Source organism: Sciurus vulgaris (genome assembly GCF_902686455.1).
Source record: "Sciurus vulgaris genome assembly, chromosome: 7".
Taxonomy (NCBI): Eukaryota; Metazoa; Chordata; class Mammalia; order Rodentia; family Sciuridae; genus Sciurus; species Sciurus vulgaris.
In genome coordinates this window covers 142,524,362-142,549,466 of record NC_136467.1, presented here as the reverse complement: position 1 = coordinate 142,549,466, position 25,105 = coordinate 142,524,362, and the positions used below count along the sequence as shown (strand labels likewise).

Below are 25,105 nucleotides of genomic sequence, written 5' to 3'. Positions count from 1 at the left end.
AACCAGTGAATGTAGAAGATAACTGAAAGCGGACTCCAAGTGGTTTCACTCCAAAGCTCAATTCCAGCCCGGGGCTGCTCCCTAATTCCTCCTCCTCCAACCTCTCCCTTCCCCAGCAAGAACGACACCTAGGGCTCTCCTTCCCAAGGGCGGACACCCCAGCCCATCCTCCCTCAACCCTGCCCAGCGGCTGGACTTCGAACTTAACCCCGCCCGCAGTTTTGCTTCCCTCTTCCCGCACGTGTCATCTGTCTCTCAAAAGAAGTATCCAGGGTGGAGACGACACTCTTCGCGCCCCACCCAGCCCCCGACACACGCCCGTTGCCTCTTCCTGGGCTGGGCCTGGCCCACCCAGCCGAATCCCAAGGTTGATCCTTTCACTATCGGGAGAGGCGGGGCTGTCTAGACCCGAAACCAGGGCTCACTTAGAGCGCAGCGCCCCCCGCCGGAATTCTAGAGAGCTACAGGCAATCCTTCACTTGGGTCTTGGACTCAAAAATTAGGCTTCACCACTCGTTTCTAGAGTCTGGAAAATGTCAGGGAAGTTGCAGAATAAAGGCTTATGAGCTAAAAACACCATTTAATTATTATTTTAAATTCTTGCCAAAACAAAACAAACAAAAACACCGACAAACAAACCCCAAACTCCTTGACCAAGGTTCTAACACAGATCCAAGAAAGCTTCCAATCAACTAGGGAAGCAGCACTGAAATGATAATGCCGCAGATTAGGGACGAGTAAAATAGTGAAACGACGACAAGGGGGACTCCACGGACACCCCCTCCCTGGGAAACCCAGGAGGGTGCAGAACAGTCTAGCAGGTTCCCCAAGGTTTGAAGCTCAAACATAGGGTTGGAAAGGGGAGCCTTCGGAACTGACGACCTGTTTGCTCCATTCTGCGGTGAGGAACTGACCTTTTACACATATTTGCCTGACATGTCTGAGAAGACGATTTGAAACCGGTTCTTTGTTCGTCTTGAAGTCCCCGTGATGGTAGCCTGGGAGAGTAATTGGGTCCTAGACCCAAACTCAGGACAACCCGATCTCATACTGCGGGGAATGGGCTGGCACGGCTGCTGGGGGGCCGTGGCCCGAGGCGAATCTTCCCACCCCGGCGTCCCTCCTGGCCAGGTGTGGTTCCTGACCCGACGGAGGTGTGCTCCTTGGGAGCCCCAAATCCTGTGGCTTCTTTTAAAGCTCCCCTCTAATTAGAAGCAGCCGTGAAATCATTCGAGTGATTTTTATCTGTCATGGGAAAGTAAACCCCAACCAAAAACCCCAGTTGTGCATCCCAAAGCCACCAGCGCTCCCATTCTCCCTTTTCCAAAATTTTAATGGAAAAAATAAAGAGCTGGGAAGCCTTAGAAGCGGGGCATTTTGAAAATGGCACGGGGTGGGCCTCATATGGAAGTGTCAAATGTATGAGTGTGTGTGTGTGTGTGTGTGTGTGTGTGTGTGTGTGTGTGTGTGTGTGTGTTTGCAGGGCTTTTCTCTCTGCTGCGGGCGGAGACTAAATCTAGAAGGCAGAGATGAAACAGAATCAGGAACGTGTTCACCTATTAAGCAACACTTGATCTAGAATCCAACGCCGAGACGGCCCTGAGGGTGGCCGACTCAGATCCGTTAAGGCGGGCAGTGCCCGGACCCTCGTGGGCGGGCGAAGAGCGGGGGAGGGACTTGGTCCCACCGCGAGCTTCCAGGTGCACCACCGAGTCTCTCAGCGTCAGGCTGTTTCTTCGGGTCTTGCCCCCCATCCCCCACCTCTCACCCAGGGTGGAGAATCCCTTAACCCCAAAAAAGTTCCCAGGGCAGAGGAGCCCTGGGATGAGCACGTAGATGCCCCCACTACTCGGGTGCGAAAACACAGACTCATACTCGCGTCGCGCCCAGCAAACCTCAGCAGTCAGTCCGCTTCGGTTCCCTGGCCAGGGACTGACCGGGAAAGCGGGTTGGGGCTGTTGGGAAAAGCTGGAGCTGATGGCGAGATTGCTGCGGCTATAAATCCATCACTTCCCAGGTCAGCTCCGCGAGGTGCTGGGACTGGGGCTGGCGGAGTAAATTCCTGGGCCAGCGCGCATGCGTCGGCAGGTAGCAACCCAGCTCTTTATGACCAGGTGAGATGTTGGTGAGCAGGTAAAAAGGAGGATTTGCCTAAGCGATTCCAGGGAGCGGGCCCGGCCGAGCCCTCCAGCCCATGCCCGGCGGGGACCCATCGCCAGGAGCGCCGAGCCGCGATGTCCATACTTGCCAAAATGGGGGACTGGCAGGTACGCGGGTTTGCCTTGGCCGGGCTGAGGTGGGCGGGGGTGGAGCGGGGGATGGGGGCCGGGAGGGGGGAGGCGGAGAGGAAGCGCCGTGGCCCAGGGCAGGGGAGTCGTAGGTGAGGCACGCCTGGCAGCGCCCAGGAGGGAGTGCTCCCAGAGGGAGAAGACAGGAAAAACGAGCGCAGGCGGCGGCCGCGGCGCTGGGGGCAAAGCGCGCCGCCCTCGGGGCCAGGCGCCGCGAAAAGTCCGCCGCACGCTCCACAGGTGGCCCCCGGGGTCACTTGTGGTTTGTGTTACAGCTTTTTCTCCCACCCTCCCACCCCCATCCCCAATAGAAACTCGGGTGGATGACTAATTCAGACGGGGGGAGGACTGGGCTGGCGTTGCGGTGCGCGGTGGTGAAGGTTCCCGGCTCGCTGTGCCTCGGCCTCGCCCTAGACCCCGGGCTGCGCGTCGGGGTGGGATCCCGGTGCACCTGTCTCTCTTGGTGTCCTCGGATTTCGGGGACCTAGTGAGTGAGCAGAATGGAAAGGGTTCCGCCGCGCTGGCTCTCAGCGGGGAGCGCTCTCCCTTGAGAAATACTTAAGTTTGTCCAAACTTTAGCTACTCACTCAGTCTGCTTCCCGAAGTGAGCTTCTGCCGCGCGGGCTAAGGCTTGTGGATAAATGACGGGTGATGAGGCAGGGGGTCGGGAATTTTCGGAGGGCTGCGCCTGCCAAACTTGACCCTGCTAGGCCGCAGGCGCCACAAGGCTGGCTAGGCTCCACGTCCTGCACTTCCTGAGCCCCAGACCCGATCCTGGCCACTGAACACTCGTCCAGCGCTCTCCTTTTAACTTCCAGGCATTTTCCCTACGGGAAACAAGGGCGGCTCTGGTCAGGTTGGCGAAGTAGCGCCTCTCCCCTGTCGCGGATTTCATAATCGGAACCGCGGGGCCCTGTTTTCGCCCCGGCCAAGTGAGGCCTGGTTAGGGTGAGATTCGTTGTGCCACAAGCCTGAGGGGCAATTTGAACCGAACGCCTCGACCTTCCTAAAGGAAAAATCAAGACCCTGCTCCTCCTGGGGCAATTTTTGGTTTTGTTTCTTGTTTAGGACGTTAAAAGTAAATTTTAGAGAATTCTCCATCTTCACTAGATTCCCTGGAGTTGGGGAAAGGAAGGCGTTGTGTATTTTCATCTTTTACTTTGTTACTTTTGTTAAGAGTATTTTTATATTCTTTCCTAAGTAAACCATGCTCAGTGCAATTTCATCCCCTAAATCAGACTAAATTTGTGGTTTAATGATGCAAATCCCACACCAAACACAAATCCTGGGAATCCACATCGATTTCTGTCCAACCCTGTGAGCTCAAAAGGCCCTTCCTAATACTCTTCTCTGGGGCTGAAGGTTGAGGGAGTTCTTCATTAAAAGTCTTTTGGATTTTCTCCTTAAATTTGGACAAACGAGGCTGCAAAATTCTCAGATAGTGAGAGGGCACCTGCAGTCCAGGATTGGCCTGGGGCTGGGTCTCCAGTGAGTCTAAGATTTGAAAACAGAGAGATTGCTGCTGAAAGGGAGAAGGAGGGAGCTGAGGGCCTGCTCCTGGGCACTCACAGTTTGGGAAGTGTCAGGAGGCCTGAATCTGTTGTGGCTTGGGGGCCAGAGTGTCTGATGCACCAGCCTGGGTCTTTTGACACCCATCTCTCATTAGGTAGCAATAACCAGAAAAACCAAGGTCATGCTGGTTCCCTGTCTCTTTGTTTCTCTTGGCTTCATAGAGATACTAGATTCCCCAGATCGGGCCTGAATCCCTGAGCCATAACCCCAAATCTGGCGCTGCTGACCCAGGACCCTGGATCTCAGCACTGCTGGGACATTGACATGCAATGAAGTGACTGGTGGTAATGCAGCTCACACAAATGTAGCTTGGCTGGCTCCAGGGGCTACCCGGCCACTCTCCCAGGCCTTTCATCAGCACCCACACTGCGGGAGGCGGCACAGAGCTGGCAGGCCTCAATCTGCACGTCAATAGCACCCTCGGCGGGGATACAACAACAGTTTAGCAGGCCGGCCGGTTTGGAGCCAGAGATCTGCGGGGCACTGGGCGGTGATGACAGGGCAGGAGGGTGGAGGTGGAGCTGGAAAGGATGAAAGGCCTTAAATGCCTTCTCCAACCCGCAAACCGAAGGAAAAGAAAGCGAAACTCTGAGTTCCCTTAAGCATAACGTAGAGAGTCTACGGGGCATACAAATCTTGTTCTCAGGACTAGGATTTGGCCTACAGGTCACGGAGCACTGTGGCTGTGGCTATCACTGGGTCAGTACTCTGGCTCCTCACATCAACCACTGCGTTGGGCGACAGGCCCACAGAATCTGGCCCTAGACGTTGATCATTTTCCAGGCAGAGCGGAGTCCAGGCCTCCAGCTCCTTTGACTAAGAAACTGCTCTCAATCCATAGGTTGAAATCCAGTTCAAGGCAGTGTCCAGAGCTTCTGGAGGTCATTCCTCCAGCACTGAATTCTCTGGCCTACTCTAGCCCTGTCCCTAGTTTTTAGGGGGGCTCTGGCTTTTTTCTGGTGGGAGCATTGCCCCTCTGTGGGTTCCTCCCTCCTCCTGCCTCCCTTCCACCTGTTAGAAAATGCTTGGATTTCCACAGCTTCCACCCACGTGCAGGATGCACTGTGGAACCTGCGAGGCCTGGATATTTTGAAAAACAGACTCAGATGAATCAGAGGTCTCTGAGGGGAGACTGACTATTGTTGAAGAGTTTGCAGTATTTAAACTGGAGAGAGAAACTTTTTTGGAGGATGCATAGGAAAGCTCAGCCAGAGGAATTACTCTGTATTTGAAATATCACACTAGGTCTTTCTCTTTTCCTTTCTCATTTTAAAAAGTATTTGACTAAAACAGAAGTGGGGCCAGAAGCTCCAGTGGAGCATGCAGGCCCCTGTATGGAGCCAGAGACACTGAACTGGCCAACTTGGACAGGGGGTGGCTTCCCAGCCTCCAGGTTCCTTGTCAGCCAGCCGGGCACTGTGCTGCCAGTGAGCCCCGCATTAGTAACATCAAATCATAAAGGAACTCTTCCTTCTTTAATTAAAAAGGGGGAACTTGGGAAAACTGGAGCAGATTAGCACAGAAAAGAGTTGGTTCCCAATGATTTATTTTGATGCACATATGACAAGATACCTAGATTTGCAGGCACACTCCAGTCTGTATTTGGGCTCAATTCCAGAAGCCACCGAGTGTCTCCATAGAAAAGAAGTTCTGTATTCTTGTGTAGTCGCATCTAAGAAACCTTAACCCGAACAACAAGTTGAATTGTCAGTTGGTCCTAGCTTTATACAAACGGGAGGAAAGTCATTTAACCCCCAGAGCGGTGGAGTAACCTCTTCAGGGTACAACTTTTATTTTACACGCGGCAATTAAGAGCTCGCAAACCCCAGCCCAGCGACTGTAGCTGTTTGGCAGAATCTCCAACCTGGGGGAAAGCATAAAGCCAATAAAACTCCCAAGGCGCTGCGGCCCGAGGGGGTAGCTGCCTTGAGTCCAGGCGATCTCTCGTTGGGCAAAAATCCTGGAGTGACTTCGTTGGTCTTGGTTTGGTGGTTATTTTAATTGCGAAAGGGATAATGATTTCTAATAAAATTGGATGGTGCTGAAAGGGCAGCGCGGGTCGTGGTGTTGGCCGGGGTGGGGGTGGGGGTACTACAAGCTGGTCCCCATTCGCAGCCACTCGGACCCTGCCTAGTGCGGAGCTTTGTGGAAAGTGTCTTTGGCTAGGAGAAAGCCAAGAGAGAGGAAGGGAAATGGGATAGACTTGGTCTGGGGTAGCGGCCTCTGGGGCAGGGGACCGAGGTGGAGTCGGGCAAGATTTTCTCGGCTAGCAGGCAGGCGTGCGCTCTAAGAGCAAGTTCGCAGCTTGCAGAGGCCTTTATACCTGGGTCGGAGCGGCCGGCGGCAGATTGTGGTACTGGCGAGCAATTGGACTATTGTTGATATGCTAATGAGGCGATTAGGCTGTTGGTAAAGAGCTGGAAAAGGGAAAAGTTTCTACCATTAGAGGGAGATCTCCGAGCGCACACGGGAGCTCTTTCCCTTCTCTCCTCCTCCTCCTCGCCCTCCTCCTCGCCCTCCTCCTCCTCCTCCTCCTCGCCCTTCTCCTTCTGGCCCTCCTCCTCCTCCTCGCCCTCCTCCTCCTCCTCCTTACCCTCCTCCTCCTCCTCGCCCTCCTCCTCCTCCTGTGCTCACCGCCGGCAGCCGGCAGCCGGCACTTTGCGCTTACCCAGAGAGTAGCTCCACTTGGGTGCGAGGCGGAGAGGGGCAAATCCATTCACAGCGATCCATGAAAATGCTTTGGAAACTGACGGATAATATCAAGTACGAGGACTGCGAGGTAAGCGCGGTGCTGGCTCAGACATCCCTGCGGCCATCGACTCGGAGCTCGACCCTGCCTCTCCTCCTCCTTTCCTTGCAGCCAGCTGCGAAATGCGGGTGGGACAAACTTTAACCAGCGCCGCGCCGGCCCTCCGATTCTCCCGAAGAACGCGGAGAATCTGGGGAAGGAGAATGTAGATGCTCCCTTTTTTCATTCCCCCACTGGAAGCCGTTGTCCCACTTTTCCCCTCCTCTGACCACTTTGAGCTGGTGTCTAAGAGAGGGGCTAGAAGACGAGCATTTTTTTTTTTTTTAAGACAATCGCTGGCAATTGGGCACGTGCTGTGCATTCCGCGTGTCTCTTCAGAGATTCTGGGGGCCCAGATCACCAGGAAGAGAAAGGAAAAAGAAAACCCTTTCTCCTTTCAAATTCCTCTCTGATCTTTAGTATTTCTTCTTTTACTTGTACGTTCAGTTTCTTCTTTCTTCCTTTCTTTTTCTCTCTTTCTGAGGTTCTCTTCTTGGACTTGGAGAAGGGACCTCACACTTCCTTCTGAGATGAGTTGCACCTCTCTGTAAGTGGGTTCAGCCTGGGAGATGTTGGGCTTACTTCCTATTCTCCTCTGTTTCAAAAAGTTCTAAGCAGCTTCTCCCGTTGAGCTACTGGGTGGATACACCCCGTGGTGGTGGCGGTGGTGGGGATGCGCTGCATGGATCCCTTTGGCCTCTGGGTCCGGGAGCACCGGCCCCAGCAGCCGCTGGCGTTCAGCTGAGCGACCGTGGGAATCCTGGCGCGTCTGTGGGCCAGCCCCTGGTGCTGCGAGCCCGCCAGCCCACAGAGCGCGCCCTTTGGAACGCATAAAACCTAGGGTTCCAGAGCTTCTCTGGGGCAGCCAGGGAGGCCAGAGAGCGAATGATCCATCGGAGGGAGGCTCTGGGAACCAGCCTTACCCTGCCTTCCCAAACCCCATTAAATGAACCGATGAGTCCAGGGGAGAGAGTGGGCGTAGGAGGCTCGAGATCGTCTGAATAAATACCTAGCAGCTACGACTTTTGCTATTTCTTTCTCTTTTTTCGTTTGCCTTTTGGCATTTGGAGCTGGGAGTGTCAGGCAGTGATGTCTGTGTACCCGCACAGAGGCGGGAGTCTTGCCGTCACTTGAAATAAAAAACTGAGTATGCGAACGATGTGTTACCCACTCCCTCCTCCCTTTTCTTTCTGCATGCTATTTTACATCTTTCTTCTTTCAGGCTCCCCCTTTTCGCCCTGCCCCCAATCCGGGTGGATAGGGCATAGGGTGACATCCCACGGGTACCGGCGCTTCTCTAGGGACTTCTATCGCTTATGGGGAGGGACGCAGGGACCTCACGTCACACAAGTTGCTTTGTTTTCGGGCCTGGGGGAGGGGGGCTTTGCGGACGGGCTGGGATGAAACGGAACCCCATATCTTCTGCTAGGACGATCATTTTGTACCGGTCTCAGTTCTGGCCCGAGGCTGGGGCATTTTACTTTCGTGGAGGCCGAAACCCTGTTCTAGGTGGGGGCGCCCTTGGCAGGCCGGTTCCGAACCTTTGCGCAGCTCCGCGCACAGAAGGGACCAGGACAAGGAAGGCGGGAGATGAACTTGCACCCTCAGAGGGATTCCGTAGGGGTGTGTGTGAATGAGGCCAAAAAGGATGAGAAACGAGAGGGAGAGAAAACCAGAGAAACTCAAGGCTGTTTCTACAACTTTGGCCACTGTGGGCCAGCGCTGGAGCGGGGATTTCGGGTTTCCGAGCCGGCTAGGGGCTGTCTGATTATGCCAGGGCTCTGCAGGGACACGCAGAAGGCAAGGTGCCGCTTGTTCTGACAACCCGGCGGGCAGACAGGCAGCGCAGGGAGAGCCGTGTCATGGGGGGGGGGGGGGGGTCGGGCGGGAGTGGCCCAGCCAGTCGGACGGGTTTGTGCCGGGAGCCGGGAACCCGTGCCAGCGGCGCCCGGGCTGGGCCGCCTCGTGTCTGTGCGCGCCCCGGGCCGCGTCCCGGCTCCCCCTCCCCGAGCCGAGGCCCGGGAGAGTAAAGCGAGGAGCGACAGCGGCCGCGAGCGCACGGTCTGGTCCCTGTGTCCGAGGGAAGCTCGAGAGGAGGCCGAGGAGAGGGCCCATGAAGCGGACTGGCCGGTCTCAGTCCGGGCACTGGGCCTTGGAGGAGCCGCGCGGGAGCGGGCAGTCGAGTCCGGAGTCCCAGACTCCGCTGCGGAGCAGAGGAGCCCGTGGCCGGAGAGGACTGGGCAGTGCCTCCGGAGCGGAGAGCCCGATGAACGCTCGGACGCGGTCCCCGGCAGCTCCTGCCCGCTACGCGCGACCCCCGCTACAACCCGAGGTCTGCCCCAGTCTTTTAGGTCTGATTGTCCTCGCTGGCTTCCTCTCCCCTCCCCCTCCCCCGGCCTCCCCCTCCGCGGGCTCCGGCTCGGCCCCCTCCTCCTCCTCCCTCCCCCTTCCCCTCCCTTCCTCCTCTCGGGCTCTCCCTCCTTCCCTCCCTCCCCTCTCCCCACTCCCAGCTCCTCTCGGTCGCCCACACTTTCTTTCTCACACACGCACGCAGACACATTCTCCCTCTCTGCGCTCCGTCCCTCGGTCTCCCTCGCTCCCTCTTTCTCTTTCACTTTTGCATGCCCTGCAACCTTTTAAAATGTTGCCCCTTCCCTGTGATTCGCCAGACGCCGCGCCGCGGCCCCCCGCGCGCTCGCCCGCTCCCTCTCTCGCCCGCTTTTTGTCTCTCGCGCTCCCTCTCCCCACCTCCGATTTGCTACACTGAGGCTCCCGTCAATGGACTGCATTGAGAGCCGGCTCCGGCGCGAGTTGCCTCTCCGCTTCACGCTCGATTTCCAGGCATTCTTCCCTTATTAAGTATTCGTGTAATATTAATAGTCATGAATATCTGCTATTAGGAGGCTCCAGGAACGCTGCCCAGCGCGGTTATTAGAAGCTCAAGTGAAGCCGCCGCTAAGAAAAGAGGGGAGACACGGATTAAGGGACACACACACAAACACACACACACACGCGCACGCTCATACACACTTTTTCCTTTTTTGGGGTTCTTCATTTTTTAAAGAACTTTGTATCGTAACCGATCACGGCAGGATAGAGACTGTGGGTTCGACCAGCTGAAGGAGCCGCGCGAATCGGTGATTCAAGTTCGCATGGATCCGAGCGGGGCTCCGGCGCTCGGTGGAGCGTCCGCGCCGTGACTGGAGTCTTTGGGTGGCGCGGGGCTCTCGGCGCCTTTTGTGTGGGGCGCGCTCGGGCGGCTGGGCAGCCGGGTGCTCCGGGCTTGCTTTTTTTTTTTTTTTTTTTTTTTTCCACCCTGACTCGTTACCCCAGACTCTTCGCAGATGTTAGTTCACAGTTTTTCAGCTATGGTGAGTCCCACCCCCACCCCCATCCCTGTTTCCTTAGGAATTTTATTCTGGAAACCTGGTGCCGCGAAGCTGCCCGAGACCTCGGGTTTCATGCCCAGGCTTCTTTCGAGATACCTTCTTCCATTTGCATCTCTCTCCTTTCCTTCTTTCTCTCGCCCTTTTCCATCCCTAAATCTAATGCATTGCCACCCACCCCGCCCCCGCTCGACCTCTTCGCGCACTCAGACCTACCCCGCAGCTGCTTCCCAAGGCGTGTTTCTCGCCATGTTCATCTCTATTTCCTTGCGCCTTCATTTGTTCCCGAGGTGTTCTCAACATTTGATGCTTAATCTGTCTGCAGGAAAAAAGCAGCCCGGTGTGCCCCCCTACCCTCAGGGTCTGCGGCTGAACCTCCGAGGGTTCGCATTCCCTGGAACCAACTCTGCTTGTTTTGCAAGCGAATTGCAATAGAGGAACATTAAGTCAGGCGTTTCTTCTGCCCTTTGGGGCTGGGGTGCAAGGGGCGGGGGCCTCCGCCCCGGGGTGCACCTCTCGCTTTTAAACCAAATAAGGCTGAATCTTCCTGTTTTAAACCTGACTTGATGTCCCCCTCTCCCCATTTCTATCATAAATAGACCTTGTCGAGAAAAAGCTCCTAACTGAGGAAGCGGAAAAGACAGATCCCTGATCCTGCACTTAAAAGCTTCTTTAAGCTGGTAATTTAAACGTGTGCTTTCGTTACAGCCCCTGTGCGAAACATGTTTCTATTTAAATAGTCATGAAATGGTAATAATCTTTGAAGGTTTATGATTTTTTTCCCTCCAAATAAATGGAAGAGAGTAAACAATAACTCAGTGGCAGGCAGGTTCAAATCCGGGGAACAAGAAAAGGCCGCTTCTGCTGTTTAATATTTAGTAGGAATTTTAATTTTGCTTAAGGGAGGTTTCACGCTGCAATTGAAGGGACTGTATTCCAAGAGACCCTTTTCTATCTTCTCCCCCTTTGAAAGAAACGCCTGAGGAGAGTCTCTTGTGCCCTGTAGGTACACGGTCTAATTCCTTTGCTGTGTGTGTGTGTGTGTGTGTGTGTGTGTGTGTGTGTGTGTGTATAATTTTTTTTTTTTTTTTTTTGGAAGGGCCTGCCTGTTTCACTTCTGGGGTATTTTCCGAAATGAACAGCGTTAAGCTGATTTTTTCCCCCCGGCGGTTTGTGGAGGGGAACTGGAGTTCTCCCACCTAGACTTGAGTGCATTTAGTGGAGACAGTTGTAACTCGACGCCTGATTTCTTCTTCTTTCCTTTCCCTCTTTCTTCTAGGACCGTCACGACGGCACCAGCAACGGGACGGCGCGGTTGCCCCAGCTGGGCACTGTAGGTCAATCTCCCTACACGAGCGCCCCGCCGCTGTCCCACACCCCCAATGCCGACTTCCAGCCCCCTTACTTCCCCCCGCCCTACCAGCCTATCTACCCCCAGTCGCAAGATCCTTACTCCCACGTCAACGACCCCTACAGCCTGAACCCCCTGCACGCCCAGCCGCAGCCGCAGCACCCGGGCTGGCCCGGCCAGAGGCAGAGCCAGGAGTCTGGGCTCCTGCACACGCACCGGGGGCTGCCCCACCAGCTGTCGGGCCTGGATCCTCGCAGGGACTACCGGCGGCACGAGGACCTCCTGCACGGCCCGCACGGGCTTGGCTCGGGACTTGGAGACCTCCCGATCCACTCCTTACCTCACGCCATCGAGGACGTCCCGGTAAGAGGCCGCGCGGGAGGGAACGCATCCCCCCTTCTCACCTACCCGCAAGAGAAGATTCTGGGAACGTAGGGTTTTCCTCGATGACATTTCCTTTATAAAATATTTGTTTGGGTGGGGGTGCTTCGAGAACCGACGTAAACAGCCGAATTAAAAAATTAAAAAGCAATTGCGACTGCCCCCAGAACAATGGTTCCTGGAGCTCCCTCAAACAATGCCTCCATTACCATGTCCACCAACACAGAAATAAATCAGAGGAATGTCACCATTAACTATATCTTCCCCTCTCGACCACAGTAAACTGTTTCGATTGTGAGAAGATCTAATTCCACCGCTGAGTGTGGCATGGGGATTTCTCACTGTCCTGGGAAAGCTGTTAAATTTAACCAAAAGAACCTATCAAAGGCCCTCACAATGTAAAAGAAAAATGTGGAAGACATACAATGAAGATCCGTTTAGCCGGATTTTACAAGCTCTAGCGAGACCCAAAAGTTACACGTACCCTATTCTGATTAAAGAAAAGTAAGTAGCAAATCCAAGTAGAGAGACATTAAAATGCAGGCTTCTCTTCCTAGGGGTGCTAAGTGGTGACCTCATAAATCATTAGCTAGGTTCCCAACGCCTATCAGAACTTGCTACACCCCATATTAAATTAAATGTTTTGAGACTATTGGGTAATACGTTATTTGAGTTCTAATTCAGTTATCAATAAATGTAGTTTAAAATGATTCCTAAATAAGCATGGCATTATCACATTTACTATTTACAATGCAAACCAGTCTATTGATAATTTGAAAATACTTTTTGAAATTAAATTTAAACCAGCGTCTCTGCTTCAACTCTATATATTTATGGTTTCCTCACATCCTTCCCAAAATGGAATTAGAGTAGGTCAATAATTTTATTAAAGCTGTAAAGGGTTCTGTTAAAGCTGCTTTTCTTTGGAGAGGAAATGTATCTGGATGTGATTTTTGCTAAAATGCTATTTCAAATTACTGCATCAAATACAGCAGCAGTATGTCCGTTGACAGTTTAATGATTACTGCATTAGATTGTAAGGAAAATGGTCATATGAACTTACCTGCTTGCTTGGGAGATTTAAAACATTATTTAAGTTGCATAGGAAAACAAAATTTATTACAACTCTCATTTGGCCCAGTTAATCACAAATTTGTTGGTTATGTTTAGCAGCCTTGCTTGGAAAACAAGAAAGCGGGCACTTGATTCAGTGTAAGCGTTAATGAGCATTGTGTGTGTGTTCAGATTTACATGTTTTTAGAAACAAATATTTAACGTGCATTTTTGGGGAAGTAAAATAAAAGGGACGATGACTTATGAAGGAGCAATTTTAAAAAGAATTGGCAGTTGTGATCCTTTTAGTTCCTTTTCTCAGTCTCTGACTCCTTTTCCTTGCCTGCTCTTTGGAAATATTTAAATCACCAAAAAAATGCTGTAAGCTTTTGGAGCTACTGTGAATTAGAATTGCTCTACTTTGCAAAGATTTCAGGCGGCTGGTGGGATTTCTTAATACCTGTATGATCACTCTTTGTGGTGAAATTGGTCTGTAGGAGAAATTAACCAAAAAATCAAATAAAACCAAGGAAACCCAATTGTAGCTCTTCCCTCTCCCTCCCCCACCTTTTAAGAAAAAAAAATTCTTTCAAAGGAATTTGGGTCAGGAAAAGGGTTGTTTTCAATTTTCCCATTGCTGCAACAGTTAACCTTTAATAAGAATGACTGCTAAATATTTAAGAAAATCCAATCGATGGTGAAAATTATTTAATCATTAATATCTCAGTGGGGTTTTAAACTTAACAGTCTTCCCTGTATGGACAAGGTCTAGAAATAACACAAATAAAAGTATTATGCCACACTACATTTACTTTATGGGTTTAGGGTGCATGCATAAAGGGATCATATTTCCCCATATAGTTAAAACACAAGAACTGCAGCAGTAGTCATTTCTGAACATTTCTCAATTTAATTATACTTAAATCCAGAAGCACTTTAGGCAAGTTACAAATGAGAGCATTGAGTATAATAAAACCTGTAATAAAGCAACTTAGTACCATCCACCCGGAATCATTGCGATCAGGCACAATTAACAGGAGCATAAATCCAAGACAGAATGGAAAATGTTCGAATCAGTATTATTGTTGGACAAAGACTAGAGAAGGAAGTAATAGTTTTTTAAATGGTAATGCCTGTGTTTGGTAACGATTGCGAAATCTTCTATCTCAGCAGCCCTGGTGCTAATTTGTAAACACAGCCAGACATTATATTGCCTGTCAGTTTCTGCATTAGGAAACATGATTTCATTTTACTTTCTAATCACGTTTTGACTGGAGCACACACACATATACCCATCCATCTGTAAAAAAAAAGAAAAAAAAGGGAAAAAAAATCTGCACTGACAAGTCTGTTGCTGGACATCAGGAAAGCAACCTCAAAGATTTTTTATTTTTGATAATTTTCATATTCCTGTCACATGCAGTGCAGACAGTAGTCTTTTTTTTTAATTTCTAGTTTTCCATAAGTGAAGGTGTACTGTGTTTGTTCTTTATTACATTACCTGAACGGTTTCCAACACCCTCCTGTTCTATTGTGTTTCTCTGGATTTTGCTACCTGCGCACTGGCATCACTGAAGTCCGAAGCCGCTGAGGCGCCAAACTAAAGCTAGGTGCATTTCTAAAGGTTGAACTAACTGTGAGAAAGATTAGACACTCCAAAACTTAATTTCTAAAGAAAGTTTTATTTCCAACCCCACCCCCCTCAAACATGGATTATTTGCTGGAGGAGGAGAAATTGGCTGTGGGTGTGCAGTGAAACCTATTGAGTTGCAAAGCCCCAAATTCCAATAAGCCAAGATGAGATGTTTATATATAAATGTCATTATATGGGAGGGAGAATTTCTATTCTACACCTTCCCCTCCCCCCATCTTGCAGGGAATATTCATTTCCTTTTGTTTTGATTATACACTTACATCCATGTGTATCCTTTTGTTGCAGCATGTAGAAGACCCGGGTATTAACATCCCAGATCAAACTGTAATTAAGAAAGGTAAGCCATTTCCTTCTGCATTCCAAGCATGTCCTTACAGGCAGAGTGCTATTTAAGAGAACTTGCAGAACTGTATTTATTTTTTTCAAATAGGATTTCCTAAAGGCTCAGAATTAGCAAATAGTCATAGAACTGTGCTTAAATAATCAGCTTTCAGTATCTTGGTAATGGCAACAGGCTAGCTTTGTTCTGAGTCATGATTTGACCATTTAATTTAGTTTAATGATATTTGGACAAACACATGAAATGTGCAATAGTTGAACTGATTTGGAAGCAGCATTTCAATTTTGAAACCATTTAATAGTTTAGTTAATTCATTCTATGGAGTTAAGGCCATGAGTTTTAAGAAGTGTACCATGCTAAAATAGTACAATTTCATGTAAATATAAGGACTGATGATATGAAGCACTCCTTACCAGAGCTTGGGGGGGATGGCTTTTATGTTCTTAGTTTCTTGTTTGTTGAGTTTAAGGGTTTTAAAACTTCTTGTGAATTAGGCTAACAAAAATTTAGCTTTTGCTTAAAATTAGCATTTTGAAGATGTCAGGATTATTAGCATATTTGCTCAGAGCGAAGATTGTTAGTGTCAAGTGATTTGGATGGATCTGTAATTTGAACTGTGTTTAGTGAGTAGAAATAAAGTTTCCTCCATTAAATGCTATTCACTCTTGGTAGCACCTTTTTTTTTTTTGGTTATGGTGGCAATGTTACATTTCAGGATTCTAGGCACCACCAGAGGACGATGCTATATAAAACTGTTCTCATTTCTAACCCCAATCAGTATATTGTTAGCTAGTTTAAAGTTTCATTTTTGCATCTGTGAAGTCTTTGTCACGTCAAATTAGATGTGCAAGGGATAAATCTTAAGAGATGCTCTTTCCAAGTCGACATGATAATTGGCTCTTTTATTAGTAATCTCTCAAGAGTTCGTTTAACTCCTATTGTCTCTATTAGCCTCCCCAGAGCTATTAATGTCACAAGTGATCTATCCAAAACCTAGAGCCCCCCACCTCCCCATACGGCTAGAATATCCCCATTAAAGAACGCATGAGGAGCACTGTGGTGACAGTGTGTGCATACTGTATGTCTCCAGGTGGAAATTTAAAATACAAATGCACTGTACTTAAAATGGTTGTGAATGCATCTGAGCTATACTGATGTTGAGAAAGGTAACCCATTAGTATACTTTCTGCTGGTCTTGAATTTTTTTTTTTTTTCCCCTAACAAAGCTAGGTGCAACCATGAAGACCCATGGTTTTAACTAGGCAGAATACTGTACTCTCCTCCCAGTGAAGTCGCTTAAGGCTTAAGCCGAGAGGGCCATTAAGTATTTGCTCAACAAAAGGACCCGTTGCTAGTATTCTACGGTGGGCCTGTTCTTTACCCCCAACCCCCTCCGCCAACCAGTTCAAAACTGGGCTTGAAATGGATTTCCAAAACCTATCTTTTTCAAAATGGAATATAAGAAAGGAACTATTTATCAAAAGGACAGGATGAGCGGTGTGGGACAACAGATTGCACCACTTCCCAGCTTGGTGCCTTATCTGAAATGCTCATTTACTGGCTGCTTTAGCCATCTAAAACTGTAGGCTGGTTTTAATAATAGGTATCTTGAAGCAATTTCTCCCCAACACTAAATCCCTCGCCCTGCAAAAACTCCAAAGGACACATAACTCACCCTGGGTTGGCAAATGCAACTTCGTCCCCTTCCCCCTAAGCCCATTCTCCTGCACCTTGTCTGGGCCCACTCCGCTCGGATGCTCAGAGCCCGAGGGGTCGCAATTTCACCACCCATCTCTAGCCAGCACCCCTTAGGCGAAGAGGAAAGGGTCAGGGCAGACTCCTAGGCCTGGCTGGAGCCTAGGAACAGAGGCTGGATTCGGAGGAGGGATTAGGACAGGGAATAGGAAGGGAGGTGAGAAAAAGGGAAAAAAGAGCTCCAGAATTTCAGAGCTGGACGGGAAGAAAGCGGGGTTAGCGGCACAAGTCTGGGAGCCCGCCCCTGCCCGGGGCAAGAACCCTAGTCGGGCAAGACTTTAGGGGGGCTCCTCGACGCCCACACGCGGCCTCCCCATCTGTCTCCGCAGGCCCCGTGTCCCTGTCCAAGTCCAACAGCAACGCCGTCTCCGCCATCCCTATTAACAAGGACAACCTCTTCGGTGGCGTGGTGAACCCCAACGAAGTCTTCTGTTCAGTTCCGGGTCGCCTCTCGCTCCTCAGCTCCACCTCGAAGTACAAGGTCACGGTGGCGGAAGTGCAGCGGCGCCTCTCACCGCCCGAGTGTCTAAACGCGTCGCTGCTGGGCGGAGTGCTCCGGAGGTGAGGCCCCGCGCGGCCCCGCCCGTCCCGCCCCGCGGCACGGGAAGCAATGCGCCTGCGCCGGGGCGGCGGCGGTGGCGCAAACGCGCTTCGCACCACCGCCCTCCCTTCGCGGGAAAGGAAAGGGGCGGGGAGAAGAGCGTAGAGCCGAGTGGGTGGGACCTGGGGGGCGGAGCGAAGCAGCGCGCGCCTGCGCTCTCCGCCACCGTCCCGCGCTCGCGGGGCTTCTGGCGCGCGCCCCGTCCGCCGCCGCGCGCTCGCGGGGTCCTGCGTGCTCCTGTGCGCGCACGCGCAGCTCGCTCCGCCGCGGGCTCAGTCCCGGCCGCCGCAGCCGCGGGGCGCCGTGCAGCCGCCGATTGCCTTTTCGCGCACACCTTGCAAGCCCAGGGAGACTTCCTCAGGCTCCTCGCTTTGCTCTACCACTGTGTAGAGACCTTGAGGGTACCTGGCCGTCCCTTGAATCGGGTTTCAGTAGGATGACTTTTAGCGGTAGAGAGGGAATGGTTTCAACTCGAGCGCGCACGCCACGCCCCCTGGTCGCTGTTACCTCCCATTAGACGGCGATCCCCGGTGCCAGAGGCATCTGACGGTTCTGACTTACTGCCATGTGTGCCAGGCAGCGAGCAGGCCCATTTACGTGCACTATGTGTAGTCGCTACCAAAGAATGCATGTGTTATACGTGGCCAGGGATTCTCATCTCGCCCCTGCGGGGTCGGAATGATTCACTTCGCAGATAAGATTTTGTAAGAGTCAGCGAGGTAAAGCACCTTCCCTCCAGCAGGTTTCTCGCCGCTGCTCATTTCCTTCTAGATTTCTACCCAGTGTTGTTGATTGTAGGTCCTGTGTTGAACTTACCTGCTTAGTATGTTTATTATTCTCCTCTCCCTTCTCCTTCTTAAATAAGACCTAAGAACTTCATTATTTTGACCTTGTTCATTTATTTATCTATGTGTGGACTCAGAGTTCTACCCTGGTGGGTATATCCCCTCTAGCTCCTCTAAGGGGGTTTGGGAAGGTTCTGAAAGCAGAGAATCTCATCTCTTCCACTTTCTCAGTCACTTTGCTTTCCCTTTGTAATCTTTCACTGACACAATCTTCTCTCTGCCCTCTGCTTTTTCCTCCCCTTCCCCCATCTTCAATATTGGAGACTGTTTACCTAGGGGAGTATAATCTAATCCACACAATTAAAGAGCACTTGAGTAGGGAATAAAATCTGAAATTAATTAATTTGCTGTTTTATTTAAACAATTTATCTTAACCACTTTCTGATTATGGGAGTCTATTTAGACATCTATTTAGAACCGCCTCCATTGTCTCTGAAATCAGGGAAATATTTTAAGGCTGATATCAGCCTTTGACATTTCCAGTTAGGCTGGTGACATGCATGTAAACAGTTGGTGAAATGAATTTCCCATTGGGGCTAAAGCCAGAGCATGAAACGTGAGAGTGATGATAACTTTGGTTACTCTGAACAACCTAACTGCAGATCTTGCAAAGACAATTTAAAGACCCCACTGGGATTTGTGTGATTGTAACAACAGGGAAAATATACAGTAATCAGTTGCACTCAAGAATGCCTCCAACTCTAGAGATCAGAACGGTGTTTGTGGTTCTTCTTTAGAGAGTTGGGAAATCAGAACCTTCCAACCTGCCACAATAGTTGCAGTAACAACCAAACGCTGGGGGTGCTTTACAGTTTAACAAGCATTTATCTCCTCTAATCTTTCTGTACCACTCCTTCCTAGGTCCCCTTCCTTTAAATGTCTTGGGGCCATACTTCTGAATTTTTGAGGGCATATTTTAGGACGCTTTCAAAATGACTTTAATGTGATGCAGAGCAACCTGATGTTTTCTAAATCCCTATCTCTCATATATTTATGAAACAGGGCGAAGTCTAAAAATGGAGGAAGATCTTTAAGAGAAAAACTGGACAAAATAGGATTAAATCTGCCAGCAGGGAGACGTAAAGCTGCCAACGTTACCCTACTCACATCACTAGTGGAGGGTAAGCAAATCCAGTTGCTAACTAGAAGGGACTGCCTTCTCAGAAATGGATACTATTTAGTGACCAGATGTTTGGGTGTATTTTGTGTCAATTGGGCAGTTTCATCTTTCCAAAGAATGTAGCTGGAAGTGAACGAAATTCTTGCATGCTGAAAAACTATTTGCATGTACTCCTATCCTCCTTCCTTCTTCCCATCTACCACAAAATTACACCTTCCCAGCCCATTTCTGACCTAAACAATGCACAAATTTAAGAACTGCACATTCTCCAAGTTTCTGTCTCCTTTAAAGTACTCAGCAGTAAATCACTTAAGTTATTCTGACATCTGCGTTTGAGAAATGCGTGACCATTACTTCCTGAATTAATTTGGGAATCTTTGACCTGCAGCCTGATTTAAGACCGTCCTGAAAGCTCAGGGTTATATGCCCTTGTAGGTTTTTGTTTTCCAAACATATGCTCCCTTATCTCTTGTTTAATTGTACTTCTCTCCTGGAAGGGAAGAAAGTGAGCAATTTTAGACTTTGGATTGTTTGGATATAGAAAGAAAAAAGAATTACAAGACTGCAAGAAAGTTTTCTTATGGCAGTTTTTAACCCACATACACGTGCACACCCCCCTCCCACATACACACCTTCTAAACTCCTCAAAACAAGAAACCAAGCCTGTCCTCACTCCCTGCTCTAGATAAACTGTCATTGGAGTCCATTCTCATTCCTGTCCCCTCTAGATTCCCATGTTTTTTGTGATACTAAATTGGCTTAAGTTTGGGTGTTGGAATGAATGTAAAGCTCTCGTTTGTCTTCCTATCTTGTGGTAAATGCTCATAGGAAAAAAGAAAGCTGCTTAAATTATCAGGTAGGTTTTAAAAGTAACATTCACATTTAAAGGAGGCATTTTATCTTATTTACATCTTGTATTTGAGGAGACAGTTTGCAATTGAACCCAAGCTATAGCTTTGTAAATTACTTTTTAAATGTTTAAAACTACGTATTTGAGGAGGACTGCTATGATTTCCATCTGTTAGGGGTGCCAAAATGATAATAATATAACTGTTTAAAAAACCAGCAATTGTTCAGAGCCTGAAACTCAACTACAGTAGCATTCTATGAAAATAATAGCAGTACATAGAGAATCCAGAGTCTTACCCCAAAGAATTACATGCCATGGAAATGGGGGTGGTGGCTCGGGGTGCAGTGTGAGAGTTGGTCTGGGTTTGGGGGTTGAGTGCTGTAGCAGGGAGGCAGTTTCTGGAGAACTGTTATTGTTTGTGATCCGCTCCATTTTATGGAAACAAGCTCTGCGGAGAGGGCTTTGATGCTCTAATTGGCGCATGCGTTCTTCCGGAGCTGGAGCTAATGGCAGGAAGCCCTGCAGTAAAAACCAACTGGTTCAGGAAATTAAAACCAAAGATTCGAAAATCAACAACACAGACAGACTCAGTGGAGTGACCCTCAAATCCTCCTGGTTAATCGGTTTGGATGAACAGATAATTATATGTGATCAAGTTAAAATGTAAACCCCCAGTTGTTCCCTTGCAGAAAAGCTCGAGGAGTAATTATGAATATCATTTATGAATGTGTTGATAGGTGTGAGGTTGGAATACAAGCACCATTTTAAAAGAGAAGTTGGGGAAGTGTGAGTCAAGAAGGAGAAAGGAACTGGAGGTGGTGGATGGGATTCACATTTTCAAACCATCTTGGCTTTTTAGGACAGATGTTATGTTTACTGATAAACACACCCACCAGATCCCATAGAGAAGGAAAAAAAAAAGTGACTAAAATGAGAAAACAAGTAGTTTGCATTTCCTTCAACTTTTGGGTTGAAATTAAGAAAATAAGGGAGTCGAGGGAAGTTTGGATCCCACTTCTTTTCATTCCCTTGCCCTAACCTCCCTCTTCTCCCCCCTTGCCAGGAGAAGCCGTCCACCTAGCCAGGGACTTTGGGTACGTGTGCGAAACCGAATTTCCTGCCAAAGCAGTAGCTGAATTTCTCAACCGACAACATTCCGATCCCAATGAGCAAGTGACAAGAAAAAACATGCTTCTGGCTACAAAGTAAGGCATTTACCTCTGCAGGGTCTCTGTGTCTCATTGTCGAGAGAAAGAAAAATTGTTTTTGCGCTCCATTTTCTCCTCTTCCCTTTGGCATCCATCAGCTTTGCTGTGATAAATACTGAAGTTACAATACAGTCTTAGAAACCCTGATCTATATGAAAGAAGAAACACAGCTGGGACCGTTAGTGTGGGCCCAGAGTGACCCTCTCTTCTCCCTTCTCATTTTAAAAAATTTAAATGAATATGTATGGGTTGAGATGTAGGAGGAATTCGAAGCTGAATGTGGATTTGGGACTGTGTGAGAGGGCTCAGGATCAAATCCTCAAAGGGGCTGTGGGCTTGTCTGTGTCAGTTTTTGTCTCCCATCAGTATGTTCTTCAAGGGCAAAGATGAAGCAGTGGCCTGCAAAATAGGGAAGTCAGAACTGTCCTGCTTTTACCCTAATCCTGTATTTCAGTTCTTACCTTCCTTTCTCTTCCCTCTTCAGAAGTCAGTGTCTGTCTGTCTGTCTGTTTCTCTCTCTCTCTCTCTCTCTCACACCACCCCCACACCCACACCCACACAAGTTTTAGCCTACAGGCAAGATGTCAAATAGGTTTCAAAATGGCCTAAGTTATATTCCCATTGGTGCCTGAGCTGAAAAGATTTCTCCAGGTGGTGTGTGAAAAGAAAATGACTGTTTTGATATGTTTTCTGGAAATTAAAAGGCTTGTTTGGAAGCCCTTAATTATCAAAAGTCGATGTCAGAGGAGGGCATGGAACCAGAAGGGTGAAGCTGAGCTTTGGGTGGGACAGGATTTCTGGCCTGGGGACATCAGCTGGCCTCAGTGAAGGGAGGCAGCCAATGCTCCTTGTTCCTCCTCCTTCCCACCCCTGCGGCCCCCAAGGCCAGGCTGCCCTGCCTCAGAAAGGCCCCTGCTAGCCCCTGCTTTCAGATTTAGGAGCAGAGCTTTCTGGGCACTGGCCTCCTCTGCCTGCATTTGTGACATTTGTGACTTTTCAAGACCCTTTCTGAAATTTCAACTTTCCCTCTTCCTTGGCTTCCTAAGCACACCCACATTTACAATTTCCCTAAAGATTTTACCTTAAGTTGTGTGTGTGTTGGGGAGATGGGGGGATGGGAAAACAAAATGTCTGTTTCTTCTTCCTCTAAATCACCTTGAATTATCATCAAGTAACAGGTTTTTTTTGTGTGCCAACTTTTTTTTGAAAGCAAAATAATCCTGAGCAAAGTTTTGCCTCTCCATCCAAATTCAGCCTGCTTTGATTTGAAGGTGAATAGTGGAAACTTCATTCCACAGACAGATGCTGAGTTCTCTCTAGAGGAGCAGGGAAGAGGGTCTATAAGTGTTTTGGAAAAGGAAGGCTGATACTTATATCAGCCCTGCAGTGTTGCTGACTTCCGGTCTAACTTTCTGTGAAATGGTTTTCCATGTCTAGGATGTTTGGTATGAGAAGGGTGGGGCTAGACGTTGGTTGGATCTCAGGGTTGTGTAGTGTCTTACAGAGAGGGAGAGAGGGAGAGAGGGAGAGGGAGAGAGAGAGAGAGAGAGAGAGAGAGAGAGAGAGAGAGAGAGAGAGAGAGAGAGAGAGAAAAAGAGAGGGGGTGATGCAGGCATTTGCAAGGGTCGGATGGACATGCATTTAAGGAAGGAAAGATGGTTTAGTGGACAGGAGGAGTGACGGGTCACCCAGCGTGTGGCCACAAGAAGTCTGTGTGTGCGGCCTTGGGTCCTGCCAGGTGTTGCTGGATGGGGGCAGGGGCCACTGCAGGGAGAGTGGTGTGCTGTGTGCTGCTGGCCCTGCCCTGGGGGAGCCTCACGCCTCTCTCTCCGCTCTACTTGTGCTGCAGACAGATATGCAAAGAGTTCACCGACCTGCTGGCTCAGGACCGATCTCCCCTGGGGAACTCGCGGCCCAACCCCATCCTGGAGCCCGGCATCCAGAGCTGCTTGACTCACTTCAACCTCATCTCCCATGGCTTCGGCAGCCCGGCGGTGTGCGCCGCGGTCACCGCCCTGCAGAACTATCTCACCGAGGCCCTCAAGGCCATGGACAAAATGTACCTCAGCAACAACCCCAACAGCCACACGGACAACAGCGCCAAAAGCAGTGACAAAGAGGAGAAGCACAGAAAGTGAGGCTCTCCTCCCGCCCCGCCCGCCCGCCTGCCTCACCAGCCCGCGCGCGCCCACCCTCCCGGCCCCTCCCCCACCCGGCAGGTGACAGCTCTGGACCGGCGACCCTTACTGCTGCTGCTACTGCTGCTGCTGCTGCCGCTGCCGCCGCCGCCGCCGCCGCCCTCCGGCGCCCGGGGTCCTCGGGACTGCTCTCTCCGCTGCCAGTGGGGCAGCCGCTGTCGACCCGCCCGGCGCCCCGACTCCCCACCGGTACCCACGCCCCTCGCCCTCATGTGGAGCCTAAGAGAACAGAACAGGCCGTGAAGCCAGCAAAGAAGAGTTCTGTCGAGTTTGTGAAATTTTTTTTTTTTTAAACAACAGCAAATCCAACAACTCAAAATAAATAAATAAATAAATAAAAAAGGAAAAAAGAAAAAAAATTAAAAACTTTTTTTTCTAAAAAAAGAACATAAAAAAGTTAAAAAAAATTATATGAGCTTCTGAATCACCACCTTCCCTTACATCCTTCAGTTCAGATTGTAGCCATACTTAAAAAAAAAAGGCAAAGAAGATAATGACATTTTTATCAGTATTGTGAATAAACTTGAACACAAATACACGAAGTTCTATGTTATGTCTTCAGTTGTAGAAGTTTTCCCTCTTCAAGGTAAAGCGACCAACTTGAACTTTCTCCGGCAACACGATTCACAGTTATATAAGGGAATCAGTGTTCATGTCTCTGTATATATTTATTTATGTGTAATTTAATGGGATTTGTAAATATGGTGAGTCTGTTTTTCGCTTTTTTTTTTTTTTATTTATCTGGTGATCTCGTTTACCTCTTGTTTAGTGGGTTTTGAATCTTCCCTATTAGTTCCTCATGTGGTTCATGGTACTTATTTAGAAATTCAAGGTTTGGGGGATTTCCCCCCCTCTGGGATTCATGAGTTTAGCCCTGTTGTAGCATGTTAAAGGCGACAATGAAACAGCTGAACAAATAAAAAAAAAAGTAAAATAAAAATTTATACATAATTAGTATTACATTTAGCTTATCACTGAACTGAAAAAAAAAAGTGATATTGGACCCTGGAAAAAATTTTAAACTTGAGTGGTTTGCTAACCCTTCTATGTATTGTGGGGAGAAAAAAAAAAGTTTATTTTGTTCCACTGTCCTCCCTTAAAAGCATCGTTTGAGCAATAAATGAATATTGTCTTTAAACCAAGGGTTAGGGATTTTTCCTCTTTCTCTCGCTCTTTTTGTTCAAAGAACTCCAAACATTTGGGACCACCTGGTATTCTGTATTTTCACTGGCCATATTGGAAGCAGTTCTAGTTGTATTGTATTGAGTTGTGCTGGCAGTACTTTCCATGCCTGTCAATGTATCATAGTCCTTTGTTGCCCAGATAAATAAATATTTGATACGCTTTATGTCGATTTTTTTTTATTCAGTGGCTGTCTTTACCCAGGCGTATTTTTGTTCTTGGCAGTATTTTTTATTCAGTATGGTTACAGTAATTGAGTTTAACTCTCCCTTGGCAATTGCTCCTTGCAATAAGCAGCTGAACCCATTGTTTCCCTCAAGTATAATAAAAACTTACTTTCAACTTGGAGTTCAGAGCAGGGTATCATTTAGATATTCCACTGAGTCTGTATTCAGACAAATGACACAATAAAACCCAATGTATTCTTTTGGATAAAAGATTGTTTGTACTGCTAAAGGAATGACATACTATCTTTTCCTTATCAGAAACATTAATTTTATTATTAAAAATAAAGTTTTATTTATTTATGTTGA

At 48.9% G+C, this 25,105-nt stretch overlaps 1 protein-coding gene across 5 annotated transcripts; it reads left to right on the top strand.

Annotated features, from left to right (window-relative positions):
* The first annotated feature begins 711 nt into the window (after positions 1-711).
* TFAP2A (transcription factor AP-2 alpha) lies at positions 712-25,105 on the top strand. Of its 5 annotated transcripts, XM_079148810.1 has the most exons (8): positions 713-2,267; positions 11,314-11,371; positions 11,511-11,748; positions 14,759-14,810; positions 16,898-17,129; positions 19,017-19,135; positions 21,048-21,189; positions 23,042-25,105. In XM_079148810.1, exons 1-8 carry the CDS (start codon positions 2,195-2,197, stop codon positions 23,328-23,330), a joined length of 1,203 nt encoding a protein of 400 aa, XP_079004936.1. In that variant the 5' UTR covers positions 713-2,194; the 3' UTR covers positions 23,331-25,105. The 5 variants fall into 5 exon arrangements, with proteins under 5 accessions (XP_079004934.1, XP_079004936.1, XP_079004933.1 ...); XM_079148808.1 differs by having other exon boundaries at positions 712-2,267; positions 11,314-11,748; XM_079148807.1 differs by lacking the exon at positions 713-2,267 and adding an exon at positions 6,506-6,639 and having other exon boundaries at positions 11,314-11,748.

Excerpts from the sequence above, each read along its gene's own strand:
- TFAP2A (XM_079148806.1), top strand. The coding sequence starts at position 8,762 with ATGAAGCGGACTGGCCGGTCTCAGTCCGGGCACTGGGCCTTGGAGGAG. Across the intron at positions 19,136-21,047 it reads ACTCACATCACTAGTGGAGG|GAGAAGCCGTCCACCTAGCC; the intron begins GTAAGCAAATCC and ends CCCCCTTGCCAG. Across the intron at positions 21,190-23,041 it reads AACATGCTTCTGGCTACAAA|ACAGATATGCAAAGAGTTCA; the intron begins GTAAGGCATTTA and ends CTTGTGCTGCAG.